This window comes from Aquarana catesbeiana, linkage group LG07 (genome assembly GCF_042186555.1).
Source record: "Aquarana catesbeiana isolate 2022-GZ linkage group LG07, ASM4218655v1, whole genome shotgun sequence".
Classification (NCBI taxonomy): Eukaryota; Metazoa; Chordata; class Amphibia; order Anura; family Ranidae; genus Aquarana; species Aquarana catesbeiana.
The window spans coordinates 22555367-22575275 of record NC_133330.1 but is presented as its reverse complement, the minus strand read 5'-3'; the positions used below and the strand labels follow the sequence as shown (position 1 = coordinate 22575275).

The 19909-nt window shown below is 42.9% G+C and overlaps 1 protein-coding gene across 2 annotated transcripts in view; it reads left to right on the top strand.

Moving 5' to 3' along the window:
- The window catches only part of FGD5 (FYVE, RhoGEF and PH domain containing 5), a 188933-nt gene that overhangs the window by 128956 nt on the left and 40068 nt on the right, over window positions 1-19909 (top strand). For both annotated transcript variants that reach the window (XM_073591768.1, XM_073591767.1), the window contains exons 13-14: window positions 12094-12177; window positions 18061-18140. In XM_073591768.1, the coding sequence (XP_073447869.1) occupies window positions 12094-12177; window positions 18061-18140 (164 nt within the window). The remainder of the gene's footprint in view (window positions 1-12093; window positions 12178-18060; window positions 18141-19909) is intronic.

Below are 19909 nucleotides of genomic sequence, written 5' to 3'. Positions count from 1 at the left end.
ATATATATATATATATATATATATATATATATATTTATATACAGTATGTTGTCTTCATGATATATATTTTGTATAATATACTTTTTATTAATATATAAAATATCATATCTTATATATATTTTCTATCTATCTATCTATCTGTCTGTCTGTCTGTCTGTCTATCTATCTATCTATCTATCTATCTATCTATCTATCTATCTATCTATCTATCTATCTATCTATCTATCTATCTATCTATCTATCTATCTCTATAGATATAAATAGAGATAGATAGATAGATAGATAGATAGATAGATAGATAGATAGATAGATAGATCCACAGAAAATGGCGCACACATACAAAAATACAAAAGGAGTCACTTTTAAATCTCATGCCGCGTACACACGACCGGACTTTTCAACGGACTGAAATCCGAAGGACTTTCCGACGGAGTTCCAACGAAACGGATTTGCCTACACACGATCACACCAAAGTCCGACTGATTCGAACGTGATGACTGACGTACGACCGATCTAGAATAAGGAAGTTGATAGCCAGTAGCCAATAGCAGCCCTAGCGTCGTTTTCGCTCCGTCGGACTAAGCATACAGACGAGCGGATTTTTCGATAGGCGTCGAGGCCGTCTGAAAGATTTGAAACATGTTCTATTTCTAAAGTCCGTCTGATTTTTAGACAGAAAAGGTCCAATGAAGCCCACACACGATCGAATTGTCCGGCAGATTTGTTCAGTCGGACCTTTGATGCCGAAAAGTCCGGTGGTGTGTACGCGGCATTACAAGGCTGCTTAAAACACCTAATCTCCACGAGCAAATATGATGTGACTAAATCCCCATACAGGCATACCCCACTTTTAGGTACACAATGGGGTTTATTTACTAAAGCTGGAAAGTGAAAAATCAGGTTCACTTCTGCATCGAACACCAATGAGCTTCCAGGTTTTATTACCAAAGCTTAATTGAACAATCTGGGGTAAGAAGCTCATTGGTTTCTCTGCAGAAGTGAGCCTGATTTTGCACTTTTCAGCTTTAGTAAATAAACCCCCATTGTGTACTTAAAAGTGGGGTATGCCTGTATTTGCTCATTGAGATTAGGTGTCTATAATATTATAAATGTATAATAAATATATAGTATAATATAATATACTGTATATAACATGCCAGATATGTTTATATGTTTATACAAGCATATAATATTACATAATAAACAAAATATAAAATATTATAAATGTGTAATGTATAGTAAATATAAAAAGATTATATTAATATATTAAACTATATACATAATTAAATAATATTATCATATTATAATAATATTATCTACATAATTACCATGTTAATATATATGTTGTGTACAATAAGTAGATATCATTATATATATATATATATATATATATATACATATATATATATACATATACATATATACATATATATATATATATATATATATATATATATTATTGTTCATTAATAATATTTAATATTATAATATTAAAAATAAATTAAATTTGTTATATATTATTATATATTTGTACCAAGCCTGATGAAGAGCATGGAATGCTCATAACTGTACAGTAGCATGTAACCATTTTATGCCTTGAAGAGCATTTGATATAAATACATTTTTCTATTTGGATATTGGTGGAATATTGGGAGTCCACCTTGACATTGATCTCTACATTGAGAACTGGAGAAACATTTTGAAGTAACCCACCCGAATTTTTCATATATATATATATTAAAATGTATATTATTGTTCATTAATAATATTGAATATGGGATAGATTTATGGACTTTTATTTTTTTATTTTTTTACTGGTAATGGCAGCGATCTGCAATTTTTTGCGGGACTGCGACATTGCTGGGGAAAAAAAAGAACATAAATTTTGTTTGGGTATGGCGTCGCACGACTGTGCAATTGTCAGTTAAATTGACACAGTGCTGTATCGCAAAAAATGGCCTGGTCATTAGGGGGGTAAATCCTTCCGATCCTTAACCGCTCGCCGACCGTCTCACACAGATATACTGCGGCAGAAGGGCACGTACAGGCAGAATCACGTACCTGTACGTTGCCCTTTAAGAGGCGGCCTGCGTGCGTGCAGCAAGCTCCGTGAGTCGGGTCGCGGTCAAGTCCGCGGGGTTACCTGCGATCGTCTCACGGAGAGGAAGAACGGGGAGATGCTGATGTAAACAAGCATCTCCCCGTTCTGCCTAGTGACACTGTCACTGATCTCTGCTCCCTGTCATTGTTAGCGGCGATCAGTGACGTGTCACACACACCCCCTCCCCCGCACAGTTAGAAACACTCCCCAGGACACACTTAACCCCCTACACTGCCCCCTAGGGATTAACCCCTTCACTGCCAGTGTCATTTACACAGGAATCCGTGAATTTGTATAGCACTGATTGCTGTATAAATGACAATGGTCCCAAAAATGTATAAAAAATGTCCGATGTGTCCACCATAATGTCGCAGTCACGTAAAAATCGCTGATCATAGCCATTACTAGTAAAAAAAAAAAAAATATTAATAAAAATGCCATAAAACTATCCCCTATTTTGTAAATGCTATAACTTTTGTGCAAACCAATCAATAAACGCTTATTGCGATTTTTTTTTTTTTTTTTTACCAAAAATATGTAGAAGAATACGTATCGGCCTAAACTGAGGAAAAAAAATGTTTTTTTATATATTTTTGTGGGATATTTATTATAGAAAAATGTAAAAAATATTGCGGTTTTTTTTTTTCAAAATTGTCGCAAATTTTTTGTTTATAGCGCAAAAAAGAAAAACCGCAGAGCTGATCAAATACCACCAAAAGAAAGCTCTATTTGTGGGGGGGAAAAAGGACGTCAATTTTGTTTGGGTGCAATGTCGCACGACCGCGCAATTGTCAGTTAAAGCGACGCAGTGCCAAATCGCAAAAAGTGCTCTGGTCAGGAAGGGGGTGAATTCTTCCGGGGCTGAAGTGGTTAAGGACTGGTATTAGTGAGATAACGTAAGATCTTGCTACACGAAATATACGGGACCACTGAGTGATTTGGCCCCCCCCCCCCCCCAGACATCCATCGGACGTGTTCTTTTAGCCGATTCAGCTCTTGGAATTCAGGATTCGTCCGGCACTCCCATAGAGAAGACTGCTTTGAGCAGAAAATGGGCCCAGCTTGTATGACCGGGGGGTCACCTTCCAGCTCCCAGCCCATTGATAGATGAGATATTACTGTACAGGGTCACACTGTACACCAATCAGGACCCTTCCCTGACCCCTGCCGGGCAGACTCCCCCCCCCCCGTCCCCTTTCCATATCTCATCCCTTCCAAGAATCGCTCTGTAAAGGCCAGGGGAGCGCTGAGATTCCGGGGACTCCAGAGGTCTGCTGTCAGCTCCACAACATTAACCTCTATTTCTTCTAAAGTTCAGCCGCAGATTTTATCACAGAGGAAAAGCTCATTAATAATGAGGATCAGATATCATCTATTTCTAGATTGAAGTGCTGAGTGATTGCAGGAGGGAGGTCCTTAGTTGGGCAGTTCCCTTAAAGTGTATGTAATGTAAAGTGTATGTAAATGTGTTTTGTTCAGCTTCATTTGACTTACATTTGGTACCATCATTAACCATTTAAGGACCGAGCCTCTTTCTGAGATTTGTTGTTTAAAAGTTAAAAACATTTTTTTTTTTTTTTGCTAGAAAATTACTTAGAACCCCCAAACACCCTAGAGAATAAAATGGCGGTCGTTGCAATACTTTCTGTCACACCGTATTTGCACATGGCGGTCTTACAAGCGCACTTTTTTTAAAAAAAAATACACATTTTTGAATTAAAAAATAAGAGTTAGCCCATTTTTTTTTTTATATTGTGAAAGATAATGTTACACCGAGTAAATTGATACCCAACATGTCACGTTTCAAAATTGCGCCCGCTCGTGGAATGGGTGACAAACTTTTACCCTTAAAAATCTCCATAGGAGATGTTTTAAAAAAAATTCTACAGGTTGCATGTTTTGAGTTACAGAGGAGCTAGAATTATTGCTCTCGCTCTACCGATCGTGGCGATACCTCACATGTGTGGTTTGAACACTGTTTTCATACGCGGGCGCTACTCACGTATGCGTTCGCTTCTACGTGCAAGCTCGTCAGGACGGGGCACATTAAAAATGTTTACATTTTTTTTTCTTATTTATTTTATTTTTACACTTTAAAGAAAAAAAAAAAAACGGTGTCACTTTTATTCCTATGTAAACATCCCTTGTAATAGAATAAAAGCATGACAGGACCTCTTAAATATGAGATCTGGGGTCCAAAAGACCTCAGATCTCATATTTAGATTAAAATGAGTTACAGAGGAGGTTCAGGGCTAGAATTATTGCTCTCGCTCTACCGATCGCGGCGATACCTCACATGTGTGGTTTAAACACCGTTGTCATATGCGGGCGCTACTCACGTATGTGTTCGCTTCTGCGCGCGAGCTCGGCGGGACGGGGCGCATTTAAAAAATTTTTTTTTTTCTTATTTATGTTACCTTTTATTTTTTATTTTTACACTGTTCTTTAAAAAAAAATTGTGTAGTTTTTATTCCTATTACAAGGAATGTAAACATAGAAAAAAAGCATGACAGGACCTCTTAAATATGAGATGTGGGGTCAAAAAGACCTCAGATCTCATATTTACACTAAAATGCAAAGAAAAAAAAAAAATAATAATTTTGTCATTTAAAAAAAAAAAAAAAAAAAGGCCCTTTAAAAGCTATGGGCGGAAGTGACGTTTTGACGTTGCTTCCACCCTTCAATGGTATGGAGACGGGTGGGGGCCATCTTCCCCTCACTCGTCTCCATACCCAGGAAGGACAAAGATCCGATCGCCTCCGCCGCTATCGACGGCTCCGGTAAGCGGCGGAGGGCACCAGAGCACGGCAGGAGGGCCCTCTCCTGCCGCTGATAAAAGTGATCTTGTGGCGAATCCGCCGCAGAGACCACTATTATTGGAAACCGGACCGCCCGCCGAAGAATCTAGCTGCTGCCATACCAACGATATCCCTCTTCAATGTTAGGACGTATATCGGCGTGCAGCGGTCCGGAAGTGGTTAAGCAGTGTATTTATAAAATAATTTGCAAAGCCATTCGTCCTGCGCATTTGCATGAACATTCGTTCTGTGCGAAATTGCCAAAATCCAAATGTTCTTTGGCAGGGGCGACCCGTCCATATGGGGCGCTGCCCCCCTAATCCATGCATTCAGCTCCCTAATCTACATGCAGGGCGCCGGACACATGGATTCCAATGGGGGTTTTTTATTTAAGAAGCACATGATTAGAGCCTGAGGCTCTAATTGGCTTCAAAAAAGGGTGGGCTCGGGGCGCAGAGCACTGCGGCCTGAGCCCACCCAGTTGTGTGACAATAGCAAATTAATATTCGCTATTGTCTTCCTGATTCTCCTCCCGGCCAATCAGGAAAGCGAGACCCGAATGGACTCACTTCCTGTTTGGAAGGAGAAGCACCCAGATCCCAAGCGGGTACAAAGCCTTACATGTCTACAGATCTACCTCGGCTCTTCCCTAGTCATCTGCCTAAGGTAATGAGGCCATCCTCCTACGGAGGGGGGGGGGGGATCTCCACTCTCCCGACTGTCTACCACAGGGGGGGGTTTACCGCCACCCCCCCCCACCCCCAAATATTGAGCACCAGTCACCACTGTTCTTTGGGCTATGTTCTCTTCTAAACAAATGTTCTTTTATTATGGGCAGTAGTGAAGTGCAGCATTATGGCAACTAGATGGTGCCCAGGAACATAATAACTATTTATGTCTTTTAGCTACATTAATTTGCTAATTCCCTCTAGTGTTCTCTAGAAATGTTACATTGAGGGCTTTTATTCTCAGAGAATAGGTGCAGGAACAACCCCCCCCCCCTCTGAGTCACCCCTTGTCTCCGCCCCCTACCTGCCTGCGAGCACCGTCAATTGGTTCTACTCCATACCCACCGCCCAGGACTGCCCCTTTCTCCTCTTTCGTTGGCACATGAGCACTGCAGTAGAACTGGTTGACACCTTGTGCTGCTTCTCCCTCTCCTAGCCTGAGCTCTTCTGTCCAGGAGATTACAGGAGGCTGATACAAAGTCATATTCAGCCTGTGACTGGACGGTTAAAGAAGTAGCAGAGTGATAAATTTATCTCTATGTCACTCTGCTCTCTTCTCCTATCAGTATGCTCCTTGTCAGCACATGAACTGATTGGCTCCTTGTGCTGCTTCTTTCTTTCACACTCCAGCCCTGCTGTACTGCAGGAGGCTGGTACCAGATAACATTCAGGTACTTTTCTTGTATTTCAAAAAATATATATATATATTAATGATGTGTTAATTATTATATTCCTTTGTGTCTTTCATATCTGCCTGAAGTTCGGCTTTAGCATGGTTGGAGCCTCTTAGGTCCATGTGGCAGGCTCATGACATTTTTAAAAACTGGGAAATCTTCAGCCCCCTCCAGTAATAATCGTTTCTAATGTATAATCAAATCTTCGAGGTGCTAATCAGCATTGCCATGTCAACGGTATACGCGCCGCCGCGGCATCTTTTCCGGGCACTTCCCCGAGCAGGAGAACAAACAATGCCTTGGCACCGGCCCAAAAAATCCCTTTTATTAGCTCGCTGGACTCCATCTGATTAACGCTTTTCCTTTCAATTTCAGCGGAGTCTCTCCATGGAATACAAAGCAGAGCGGTTATGTCTTCATTAATTAAGCCCAAAGCTTTTTTTTTTTTTTTTTTCATGCCATTTCCAAAAAAGAAAAAGAAATTGCTTGCCGTACACCTGCACTTGGATTGAAAAACTAAAACCGATTGCAGGCATCCAAAGCGGGCACCTGGCTGTGCTTGCATGGACCTGTAGATGCCTTCATGGACACCCTGTGAGCCCTGAAACCCTGGAGCGCTTGATTATGCAAATTCTGACTTCAGCTCAGAAGTCTAAGCTCTGTCCCTCCCCCGCCCAAGCTGCCCTGAAAGGGTTACTCCACTCTTGATTTTTGAAAATTTTAGAAAACACAAACACCTTTGGGTGATCAATGTACATTGTGAAGGACTAAACAAACTTTGTTGCAGACATCTATCTTCTGTTGCTCTGAAGAAATATCTGTTTGTTTCACCATGTCCTTTGCGGACTGATTCTGAATAGGGGGGGTTCTGGTTCATTATAGTCACCTGGTGCGTTCCCAGTGTTCTAATGATATAAGCTGCAGTGTCTGCATCCCTTTAGAAGTTGGGGAGTATCTCACAGAGCTGAAGGTCCTATTGCAGGAATCCTGAATCTTTGCCTCTGTGCAAGAGCTGTCCAAGGATGTCAGGGACAAGATTGTAGACCTACACAAGGCTGGAATGGGCTACAAGACCATCGCCAAGCAGTTTGGGGAGAAGGTGACAATGGTTGGTGAGATTATTCCCAAATGGAAGAAACACAAAATAACTGTCAATCTCCCTCGGTCTGGGGCTCCATGCAAGATCTCAACTCGTGGAGTTTCAATGATCGTGAGAACGGTGAGGAATCATCCCAGAACTACACAGGAGAATCTTGTCAATGATCTCAAGGCAGCTGGGACCATAGTCACCAAGAAAACAATTGGTAACAACGCCGTGAAGGATTGAAATCCTGCAGCGTCCGCAAGATCCCCCTGCTGAAGAAAGCTCATGTACAGGACAGTCTGAAGTTTTCTAATGAACATCTGATAGATTCAGAGGAGAACTGGGTGAAAGTGTTGTGGTCAGATGAGACCAAAATTGAGGTCTTTGGCATCAACTCAACTGGCCGTGTTTGGAGGAGGAATGCTGCCTATGACCCCCAAGAACACCATCACCACCGTCAAACATGGAGGTGGAGACATTATGCTTTGGGGGTGTTTTCCTGCTAAGGGGACAGGACAACTTCACCGTCCCAAAAGAGACGATGGACGGGGCCATGTACCATCAAATCTTGGGTGAGAACCTCCTTCCCTCAACCAGGTCATTGAAAATGGGTCTTCCAGCATGACAATGACCCAAAACACAGGGCCAAGGCAACAAAGGAGTGGCTCATGGAGAAGCACATTAAGGTCCTGGAGTGGCCTAGCCAGTCTCCAGACCTTAATCCCATAAAAAAAATATGTGGAGGGAGTTGAAGGTTGAAGGTTCACATTACCAAACGTTAATGACGTGGAGAGGATCTGCAAAGAGGAGTGGGACAAAATCCCTCCTGAGATGTGTGCAAACCAGGTGGCCAACTACAAGAAACGCCTGACCTCTGTGATTGCCAACATGAAAACCTTTTTATTGAAGTTCGAGCTGATACATTAGGCAAAAGCAAAAATTGAGCAATATATTGAAATGACCATTTTCACCTTTAAGATACATTTAGTGAACTTCCTGATTTGCGTAGAGCAGCAGCCTTTGCTGGATGATATCGGGATCTCTCTGATTGATTTCAACAGCTCTTCAAGTCTCGTGTATTGTCAGCTCCCAGCCCCCCCCCCCCAAGCCATGCTCAATAATTTAGCTTTTTTTAAAAATGATCCTAAATCAACAGATTAGCGCGTTTGCGCGCGCGTTCGCCCAACGCGAAGCGGCTCAGAAAAGGGAACGTTGGATTTATGCGGCTGGGAAATCAGGACTTGTCCATGAATTGATGGATGTCTATCAGGTGGGTCCCGCGCCCCCCCCCCCGGGGGCCGGAATGGTAACGCGATCAGCTGGTTGGAGATGTCAGCCCTTCGGATCAGATTAATGTGAGCCGGGAAGACAATTTATGAAGCAATAAGTAAAGTGAATAAAACACGGCTGACGATTCATCTGTCACCGGCACGCCGAATCCCTACCGCCAACCTAGGAAGGAGAGGGGGACGCCAGGTCCCGCGGTGATTGACGGGTGCGCCGATCCCACATTTTGTATCATCTTATTAAATACAATTTGAGGAATATACATTATTTATGTTGAATATTGCGTAAAAATAAGAACGCGCGAGCCACGTTCAAGGTCACTGGAGTGTATGGGGGGGTTGGGGGGGGGGGCGGATTCGCCGTGACGCCGGCTTATTTCTGACTCTTATAATAGCCGGGATTAGCATAAGGCAATCCATCATTGCGGCACCGGGAACAGTTCTGGGACCTCGGCGGCTTTTCTCCTTCTGACACGTCGTATCGGAGCCGGCGCTCTGCTGGGAATAGCGCAGTGAAAAGGGGACAGATGTGGGAGACAGTGAGCCTGAGAGTTATGATGTTTATTAGTGCCAGGACTGTTTAAAATCAGAGAGGCCCCATAGAGCTATAGATAGCCTCGGTTTTACGTTCTGCCCCGCGCGCTCTTTTTGTGCGCCTTTTCCTGCCAGCTGTTCCGGGTTTTCCTCCCAAAAGTCCGCTGCGCGCCAGGCAGATGTAAACGACATTAAATTATTGCAGCTCTGTATTTGTAAATACATCATTAATTGTATTTTCAATACAAGCTGACTTGGCATCAGCCTCCTGCAATCTCTTGCACAGCAGAGCTCAGGCTGGGAGAGGGAGAAGCAGCGACCATTTGTGCCGCAGTGCTGCTATGCTAAGTAGGGGCATGCCAACAGAAGCAGAGAGCAGAGCGACAGAGATATGAGCGGCTTCTTCTTTCACCATCTAGTCACAGAGTGGAGGTGCATAGCTCCCAACTGTCCCCGATTTGGGGGGGCTGTCCCTGATTTCGAGGGACTGTCCCTGATTTGCAGCAATGTCCCTCTGTCCCTCTTTCCTCCTCATTTGTCCCTCATTTTGGTCTGATCTTTATAGAAGATGTATATAAAATACACGTTTTATCTTTCAAAAAGTGTTTCCCAGTGCTCATCTGATTTCTAAATTGCTGCATTTGTACATTTAAAAGCCAATATAAAGGAATATTAGTGGTAAAAAAATAAAAAGCCCTTGTGGATTTAATGACCTTTTTTTTTTTAGTTAGGTCTCCTTTAAGAGGGTGTGGCAGGGGGCGTGTCCTATGCCTACATACATTTGCTAGTAGGTGTCCCTCATTCCCATCTCAAAATGTTGGGAGGTATGGAGGTGGGTCAAGGAAGACCTGGGATCAAGGGAAGTGGGTTTAATGAGGCAGTCTCTTTCCATATCTAAAGCCCCATACACACTATTAGATTTTCGGCAGATTTTTTTGTCTTCAGATTTAACAAAGCCATGTAGTGCAAGGGCCTGCCTGATGGCATACGAATTGAAACTCTAATTCCCCGTACACACGATTGGACATTCCAACAACAAAATCCATGGATTTATTTCCGAAGGATGTTGGCTCAAACTTGTCTTGCCTACACACGGTCCCACAAATGTGGTCGGAAATTCCGAACGTCAAGAACGCGGTGACGTACAAGACGTATGACGATCCGAGAATAGTGAAGTTCAATAGCCAGTGCGGCTCTTCTGCTTGATTCTGAGCATGCGTGGAATTTTGTGCGTCGGAATTGTGTACACACGATCGGAATTTACGACAACGGGTTTTGTTGTCGGAAAATTTGAGATCCGGCTCACAAATTTTTGTTGTCGGAAATTCCGACAGCAAATGTTCGATGGAGCCTACACACGGTCAGAATTTCGGACAAGAGGCTCCCATCGAATGTTTGTTGTCGGAAATTCCGACCGTGTTTACGCGCAGAGCCGGTGCTACCACTAGGCAAACTAGGCAGACGCCTAGGGCGCACTGCTGCCGGGGGGGGTCCAGCCACTGGTGTTCCTACTCTCTTCTTTCTGCAGCAAGCAACTTATTTTCAGCATCAGCAGGCAGCTGATCCGTTCGCACATAGTGTCAAAGGAGCAGCGGCGACGGAGGACTGTGTCTGTGTCCTGACTCCTGAATGAATGGAAGCAAGCAAACATTCATTGATGGGCACTAGTAGGCTGCTTTTTATGGGGACGCTGGTGAGGCTGCATTTGATGGGCGCTGGTGAGGCTGCATTTGATGAACGCTGGTGAGGCTGCATTTGATGGGCGCTGGTGAGGCTGCATTTGATGAACGCTTCACTAAAAAGGTGGGGTATACATGGGCAGGGCAAAGGGGGTGGAGTCAGGGGTGGAGCCAAGGGGGGGGGTGGCAAAACAAGGTTTCGCCTAGGGTGTCAAAAATCCTTGCACCAGCCCTGTGTACGTGGCATTAAGGTTTGACCTTATATTACATGGTTTTGGTAAATCTGAAGACAAAAATCTGCAGAAAAGCTAATAATGTGTAATGGGGCCTTATACAACAGAGTTGGGAGATGCAAGGAGGGATTTGGTGGTGCTGTAGTGCTCATGTGTTAACGAGGGACATGCTGGTAGGAAAAGAAGGAGGCTTCATTCACACTGAATCCAAATTTTTCAAATGGTGAAACTTCACTTTTTAAATGAAACCTGCAGATTTAGAAATACTGACAAAAAATTGGGGAATTTGATTAATAATTCAATCGTTGATTGGGCCAGCCTGATGAACACTGGATATAAATTAAATGGATTGTTTCGGCAAGACTTCGCATTACATATTGTTGGTCAATCCAAAGGAGATTCAACTCTCAGGTTGTAACACATGTGGTCGCCTTTGTGTCTGCAAATTTGCATAGGTATTTGTCCATCGAAAACTGCTGCTACATTTGTTCTGAGCGAATGAGGAAAAACTTGAATGCCTTTCTTATTCCTTCCTCTCTACAGGTTGAATGTCATTCAAACTGTAGTGCTTGCATTAAATACCCCATTGTGGTCACTACATGGAGCTGGGAATCATAGCAAGTATTTATTTCCTATGCTCATCACCCCCACCTAGTGGCCATAGTAAGGTATTTTTTTGATTCACTCTATGTGTATGATAACATTTCACCTGTAGAGGAAACAAAAGCAGAACATTTGATTTGCCCCATTTGCACAGAATGAATGTACCAGCAGCTTCACTGAATAAGAAGCTAATTTTTATAACCACAACCCTGTAGTATGCCAGGCTAACATTGTGGAACCTAATTCATTTTCCATGGTTTACATCTGGAAAAAAAAAATATTGTTTTGACCTAAAGTATCATTTAAATACCTGTTAATTTTTGTATCAAGTTTTTTTTGTATATTTCAATTTTTTTTTTCTTGCAATTGTCAGATGAATGATGTCCTTCTTTATACATATCCTCAAAAGGATGGAAAGTACCGACTGAAGAATACGCTCTCCATTCCTGGAATGCGGGTAAGCATTGCTGTGTGTGCTGTGTATCCATATACAGTATATATATATATATATATATATATATATCTTTTCATGTGACAACACCGAAGAAATGACACTTTGCTACAATGTAAAGTAGTGAGTGTACAGCTTGTATAACAGTGTAAATTTGCTGTCCCCTCAAAATAACTCAACACACAGCCATTAATGTCTAAACCGCTAGCAACAAAAGTGAGTACACCCCTAAGTGAAAATGTCCAAATTGGGCCCAAAGTGTCAATATTTTGTGTGGCCACCATTATTTTCCAGCACTGCCTTAACCCTCTTGGGCATGGAGTTCACCAGAGCTTCACAGGTTGCCACTGGAGTCCTCTTCCACTCCTCCATGATGACATCACAGAGCTGGTGGATGTTAGAGACCTTGCGCTCCTCCATCTTCCGTTTGAGGATGTCCCACAGATGCTCAATAGGGTTTAGGTCTGGAGACATGCTTGGCCAGTCCATCACCTTTACCCTCAGCTTCTTTAGCCAGGCAGTGATCATCTTGGAGGTGTGTTTGGGGTCGTTATCATGTTGGAATACTGCCCTGCGGCCCAGTCTCTGAAGGGAGGGGATCTGCTTCAGTATGTCACAGTCCATGTTGGCATTCATGGTTCCCTCAATGATCTGTAGCCCCCCAGTGCCGGCAGCACTCATGCAGCCCCAGACCATGACACTCCCACCACCATGCTTGACTGTAGACAAGACACACTTGTCTTTGTACTCCTCACCTGGTTGCCGCCACACACGCTTGTCACCATCTGAACCAAATAAGTTTATCTTGGTCTCAAGACACAGTAATATATAGTATGTACTTATATATTTTTTTCTTGGCATGTATACACATATATGTATATTTTTACATATACACACCACACCGACATACACATAAAAGTACAATATATATAAATAGAATTTTTTTTTTTTTAACACACACACTGTTTTTTAGCGTATATTATTTTTCTCTACGTTTTTTTTTTTCTCAGATGAATCTTCTTCTTAATTACATAATCTAATATGCCTTTCAATTATTTCGTAGGAAATATTTTTAGCAGTATATTATAATAAGGTTGTTTTATTTATATATATATATATGTAGGGAAATAATATATCTCATAATAAGTGTTTTCAGCAAGGGGGAAGTTAAACTCCAGCTTTGCACATCTAATATCATCTTCTGAAGGTAGCGAAGGTCTAGTAATATCACCATAAACCGCTGGCCCTCGTTCTAACCTCGGAATACTGCCGACTGAGGTGTAATAAGAATGTAACGGCTCGTATCTTTGCTTGTAAAATTCCAGGGCTGATAAAACACAACATTAATAATAACACTTCGCTCCCTATGGACGGACGGACGCAGATTACACCTCGCGGGGGATTTGCACTTTGGTGCCTACAACAGCTGGTCTAGAAACACACAAATTAACAAGTTGGGAACTTATATATCGGGGGGGGGGGGTTGGGCACAGTGGGGCTCATTTACTAAAGAAGTACATCTTTCACTTCTCTTCTACGATTTCGACAAACCCCCACCCCTCACACTCCACAGCCACCCCCCAGGTGTTCTTTTATTTTAGAGAAAAACTTATACATACCTTTTTTCTGCAGTCTTCTAGCCAGGCCCAATAAAATCATGCCATTTTCTTCATCCTCTGGTGGTGGGTTTCATAGTTTCATAGTTGGTAAGGTTGAATAAAGACAATCAGGGCAGTCATCAGAAATTTTTGGGCCCCTTACACAGCTTTAGACCTGGGCCCCCCCGAGCCTGGCCACCAATATTCCCCAGGGCTTGCCTATGGGCCGTCCTACCGAATCTGCACACCGGCCACCTCCCCTGTACGCACTCAGCTCCCCCCAAACCTGTATATTTGTCAGCCCCCCATACACACACACACACACGCACCTGTATATATGTCAGCCCCCCCACGCACCTGTATATATGTCAGCCCCCCCACGCACCTGTATATATGTCAGCCCCCCCACGCACCTGTATATATGTCAGCCCCCCCACGCACCTGTATATATGTCAGCCCCCCACGCACCTGTATATATGGCAGCCACCCCCCCCACACACACACACACATCAGCTGTATATATGGTAGCCCCGCATACACACCTGTATATATTTCAGCCCCCCCCCCCCCACACACACACACACACACATGTATATATGTCAGCCCCCCCACGCACCTGTATATATGGCAGCCACCCCCCCCCACACACCCACACACACCTGCTGTATATATATGGCAGCCCCGCATACACACCTGTATATATTTCAGCCCCCCACACACACACACACACACACATGTATATATGCCAGCGCCTTCCCATATCTCTGTATGTTGTGTTCTCAAAGATGCACGTCCAAGAGACTTTAAAAACTATCAATACTTCCCGCTGACACCACCAATTGTGGAAGAGAGTTCCACATCCTTATCACCCTGACAGTTAAAAACCCCCTACCCAGTTTAAGGTTAAACCGCTTCTCCTCCAATCTCATTGTGTGGCTCCGTGTCCTCTTACACTCCCTGAGAGTGAAAAGTTTCATACTTACACTGGGATCACCATTGAGGTATTTGTATATATTGCTATCATATCTCCTCTCAAGCGCCAAAAAAAAGATACATTTTTTCAAAAAGATACATTTTAATCCTGCCAGTAATCCAGTGAGCTTGCAGGTTATCAGTGCTCTCTTTCTCTTCAGTGAATCAGTGATATCTCAAGAAGTGTTACCAGCCCTGTCCAGTTCACCTCTGGAAACTATAGAATGCCTTCCCCTAGGAGCAGGCCCAGGTTAACCGCAACCTGAGGCACCGAATGCCACAACATTTATGCCACCCCCCCCCTTTTGTTGCTAGGAACTGGCACAGCAACCAATGATGGTTTAGCCCAGCCACTAGCATCCTAGCAACCAAGAATACTGTGCAGTTGTGCATCAGTGGTTGCTAGGACACCGGTTGCTAGGCTGCACAGTGTCATTCATTGCTAGGATGCAGGCAGCCAGGCTGTACAGCATTGTTGGTCGTTATGGTGCTGCCTTTGCTATAATAAACCAACGACACTGTGCAACCGAGCCACGAGCATCCTAACAATCAGTTCAGTAGTAATGCTACCCTGTGAATACAGGGAAATGTTACTGAGCTGCAGTGAGGACAGAGTGTCCTGTAACCACAGTGTCGCTCCCCTCTCCCCCCTCCCCCAATTAAGTGCCGCCTGAGGCATACCCATGGTTCCCCCTTAGGATGTAGAGCCTAGGTGAGGAGGAATTGTTCTGTAGTACTAACAAACTTGTTGACCCAGGGTGACAACATTGCTTCTCTATATAGTATGATGAATGAACCTTGTCACTCTAGGACTGGTAGTGTGTTACTACCAGGATCATTCCTAAAAGTAGGCACCACAAGATACCTGCACACATGTAGAATTTTCAGATAATGATGTTGTGTGCTGGTAAAGGGTCCCTCAAAGCTGAGCACGTTCCTTGCCTTGATGTCAGCCCAAGTCAGGACCTTTGGCACATCTTCCCACCATTTAACTACAAAAGGTGCCTTTTTGTTGGTCATTGAGGCATCCTCAATGCAAGCCGAAAGTTCCAACAAAGTTCCAAGTCATAGCCATAGGCGGGGGCATATGTAAAGTGTGGTGTAAGAATATATTTGGGAAATGCTGCGCCAACTCTCATTGAAAAAGGGGGGAAAAGTAAAAACGGCCAACACAACAATCTGACTATTGTGGATATACAAGGAGCAACAAAGTGTGGCGCTGGAAGGGTATTGGTGAAAAAAGCCACAGTAAATAGTGATAATAAATGTAAAGAATAGGGGGAAGGGTGTGTGTTACCCTGAAATAGTGTAGAACCCAAGGTATTCCCAAGGAGTATATACCCGGGGGTATCTTCCACAAACACAAAGACAAATAAATAAATACCTTGATGAAAAAGTAAATATGAAAAGTGTTAGAAAATAGAACTACCTATAACTGGTAGTATTAATTTATGATACAGTGAGTATATTGTGATGGGAATGGCCTAAATAATTAGATGAGTTGTAATAACAAATCCAGATATATATAATAGAAAACACCTCAATATACTATAGGTAAGCTCAACAATATGTGTCTATCAGATTAATTGCATAATCACATATCACAAGTGTATCAGACAAATAGGTATGTAGAATATCAATGTCCGTCACTACAAAATGGGTTGGTTACGGTGTCTAGGTGACATTATCGGTGCTTCCGGTCATCACATGTGTTAAAAAGGGACTATCAGGAACATCTCTGCATATGGGGTAGGCTCTTCTCTCAGCGTGACAATATCATCTCAGGCAAAAAAACATAAAATGCCCTTACCAGAACAGGTGGATTTACAGGCCGTTGGCGGTGAGTCAGAAAGGCTTGTACCGTCAAACGGTGTAGTAGGTCCAACAGTAGAGTTATTCAGATTTGGATCCTGTCGGTAGACTTGGCTTGAAGAAGCAGAGAGTATCGCCAAATGGTGTATCCCTGAGTAGGTTAGACCGGACCCAGGTGTCCTTTCGAACCAGCTCGAATCAGCCGCCAGACACCACCTCAATACCGACCATCCACATAAAGGGGCAAGGAACAAAAGCAAAACTTCCACATGGTGTTAATCCGTTTGAAGCGTTGAAAGAATTTATTGGTAAAAAAGTTTTACGTCCAACAAATAAAAAAATTGGGTGGGAAAAACTAGGCTCACAAATGAACTGGATAGCGCAGTAAGTGATGGTTAGGGTAAAACAAACAAATCCGACGCGTTTCATCTTCTAGGACTTCTGCTCTAGGACATGTAAAGTGTGACAAAGAAAGCCATACAAAATGTGGGACAAATCTAAATATTTTCAGGCACCTTGTGGAGTGTTATTCTAGAGAATAGTGTTTTCTCTATTGTCCATTGAGGGACACGGATTGATAGTAGGAAGCCTAGGGTTATACTGCCCTACTATAAGAAGTAGGGTTAACTGCCATCTACAGGAGAAATGTACACTAAGCAAAGCGGCTGTTGATTACTATCAAGTGGTGCCCCTCAATGTAAACTAAGAAAAGGATTTTACAGGTAAGTACAAAAAATCCCTTTTTTCTATAGTGTCCGGTGAAGGACACAGCTTGATAGTGAGCAACCCAGTTTTGATTAGTGTCCATTTCTCCTGTAGATGGAAGTTAACCCTACTTCTTATTATCAAGCTGTTTCCCTCATTGGACACTGAAAAAATATTTTATGGTGAGTACAAAAATCATATTTTCTCTAGTGTCCACTGAGGGACACAGCTTGATAGAACATAGAATTTTGACTTTTTAGGCACACCAGTCAACAATAACAAAAGTCCAAGTTCTATGTTCTTTCAATAATTCCCAATAAATAGGACGCGGTACATGCACCATTTCTGTTTTCCCGTACCACTCTGTGGTGATACAAGCTAGAATTTTCAACAGCTTGATATTAAGCAACCCATTTTTGCTTAGTGTCCATTTCTCCTGTAGGTGGCAGTATAACGCTTGGTTGCAAACTATGAAACTGTGTCCCTCATTGGACTCCAAGAAAAGATGCTTACAGCAAGTACAATAAAAATCTTAATTTTAATGTTAAATTAGATGGCTTTACTGTAAATAGACTGGTTTAGATCTTTCACATTGGTACAACATCTAGCCAGGAAAGTTTGGGCCAGCATATTTTGTCCCTTTTGTCTTCTTACAACTCAAGCGACCACGAGGACTTCCCCAGAGACTTTTCTATAGCAAATTGTAATGGCGTTTCTCTTATCTCTCTACCTCGATCTTCTCATGTCAGAATGTTATACAGCCATTGAACGGTCCCATCTCATTGTTATACTTTTCTCCTAGGTGAGCCGGCCAATTGTGGAAAACGCTCAGAACGTCCTGAAAATTGAATGCATTGAGTGCTGCCTCACTCTGTCCGCCAGGTAATATGGGTTTTCTAGGTCTCCACGAGAGAGGCCACTACCTTCCTTTATGTTCCTCCAACGTGGTGGTGGGCAGTCAGCTTGAGCCCAGACAGCCATAGAGAGGAGCCATTCTTATTTTACCTCTGATAAGCTGTATTCCAACACAATCGTACTCAAAAAATTGTATCTAAGCCAAGAAAGGAGATGTTTAAACCCCAAATTAGGAACGTTATATCTTTTTTTCCTATTGGGAAAATTTACCTTTACTTTCTGTGTTGGGTGATCCACTGGAGTAAACTCCATGTGAAAAAAACAGCGCTTGCTAATGTATCAAATGAATTAATTAACATTTCATAGAGCAATATACAAACAAGCTACAAAAGTCCAAACAATGAAATAATGTTCTCCGTGATCAGAAATGTGAAATCCAGTGTGAAAAAGTTCTCTCAGGTGTATAGGGTCGCCCTAATACATATAGCCTGCATTGGCTGAATATATGGCGCAGGCAGCATGCACATTTGTTTTCCAGTGGGACACCAGTGAAGATTAAGGTAGAAATTCCTATTCACCGGACGTTGTTGACCCTCTTTGCCCTATGGCAAGAGGAGTCAAATCAAGTTTAATGGTCTCCGTGACCGGGGAAGTGCAGCCGGCTAGACCTCACACTCCCTTCTTACGATGACTCGTAGTTCCTGTGAAAAGAGATTTCTCAGTAAGCAGGGTGAGAAAGAAGAAAACCGGAGACCCTCATAGCGTGAAACGTTTCCAAAAATGTTTATTAAAATCTTTCAGCGAGGTTAACAGCTGCAAAAAAACCTTTAAAATCCTCTCCCAGACCCACAAACATGGTAGAAAACAGCAGGACCCGTCTGCCCCAGTTGGCGTGCGTTCCACCTAGCGCATAGCACACCGTGCGTCTCAGCTTGACGTGTTACGTCATCAATATGATGTCATCAGAAGCTCAGCTATGTTCTATGGATCCCTAGGGTTCCTCCAGAGTTTGCTAGGTGTTTCTTGAGCAACGAGCAGTTTTTGTCTCTCGGATAAGTTCCTACTGACACCATTGATCTTTTTAGGGGGTAATTCTTCCCAATGACCACAAGTGTGGTCATTGGGAAGAATGCTCCTTACATTGGTGGCCATTGGGAAGAATGCTCCTTACATTGGTGGTCTTTGGGAAGAATGCTTCTTACATTGGTGATCAGTGGGAAGAATGCTCCTTACATTGGTGGTCAGTGGGAAGAATGTTCCTTACATTGGTGGTCAGTGGGAAGAATGTTCCTTACATTGGTGATCAGTGGGAAGAATGCTCCTTACATTGGTGATCAGTGGGAAGAATGTTCCTTACATTGGTGGTCTTTGGGAAGAATGCTTCTTACATTGGTGATCAGTGGGAAGAATGCTCCTTACATTGGTGGTCAGTGAGAAGAATGTCCCTTACATTGGTGATCAGTGGGAAGAATGCTCCTTACATTGGTGATCAGTGAGAAGAATGTTCCTTACATTGGTGATCAGTGAGAAGAATGTTCCTTACATTGGTGATCAGTGGGAAGAATGCTCCTTACATTGGTGATCAGTGGGAAGAATGCTCCTTACATTGGTGGTCTTTGGGAAGAATGCTTCTTACATTGGTGGTCATTGGGAAGAATGCTCCTTACACTTGTGATCCTTGGGAAGAATTACCCCCTTACAGAGAGCTAAAAAGATCAATGATGTCAGTGGGAACTTATCTAAAAGGTAGAAATTGCTCTTTGCTCAAGTAACCCCTAATAACCTCTGAAGGAACC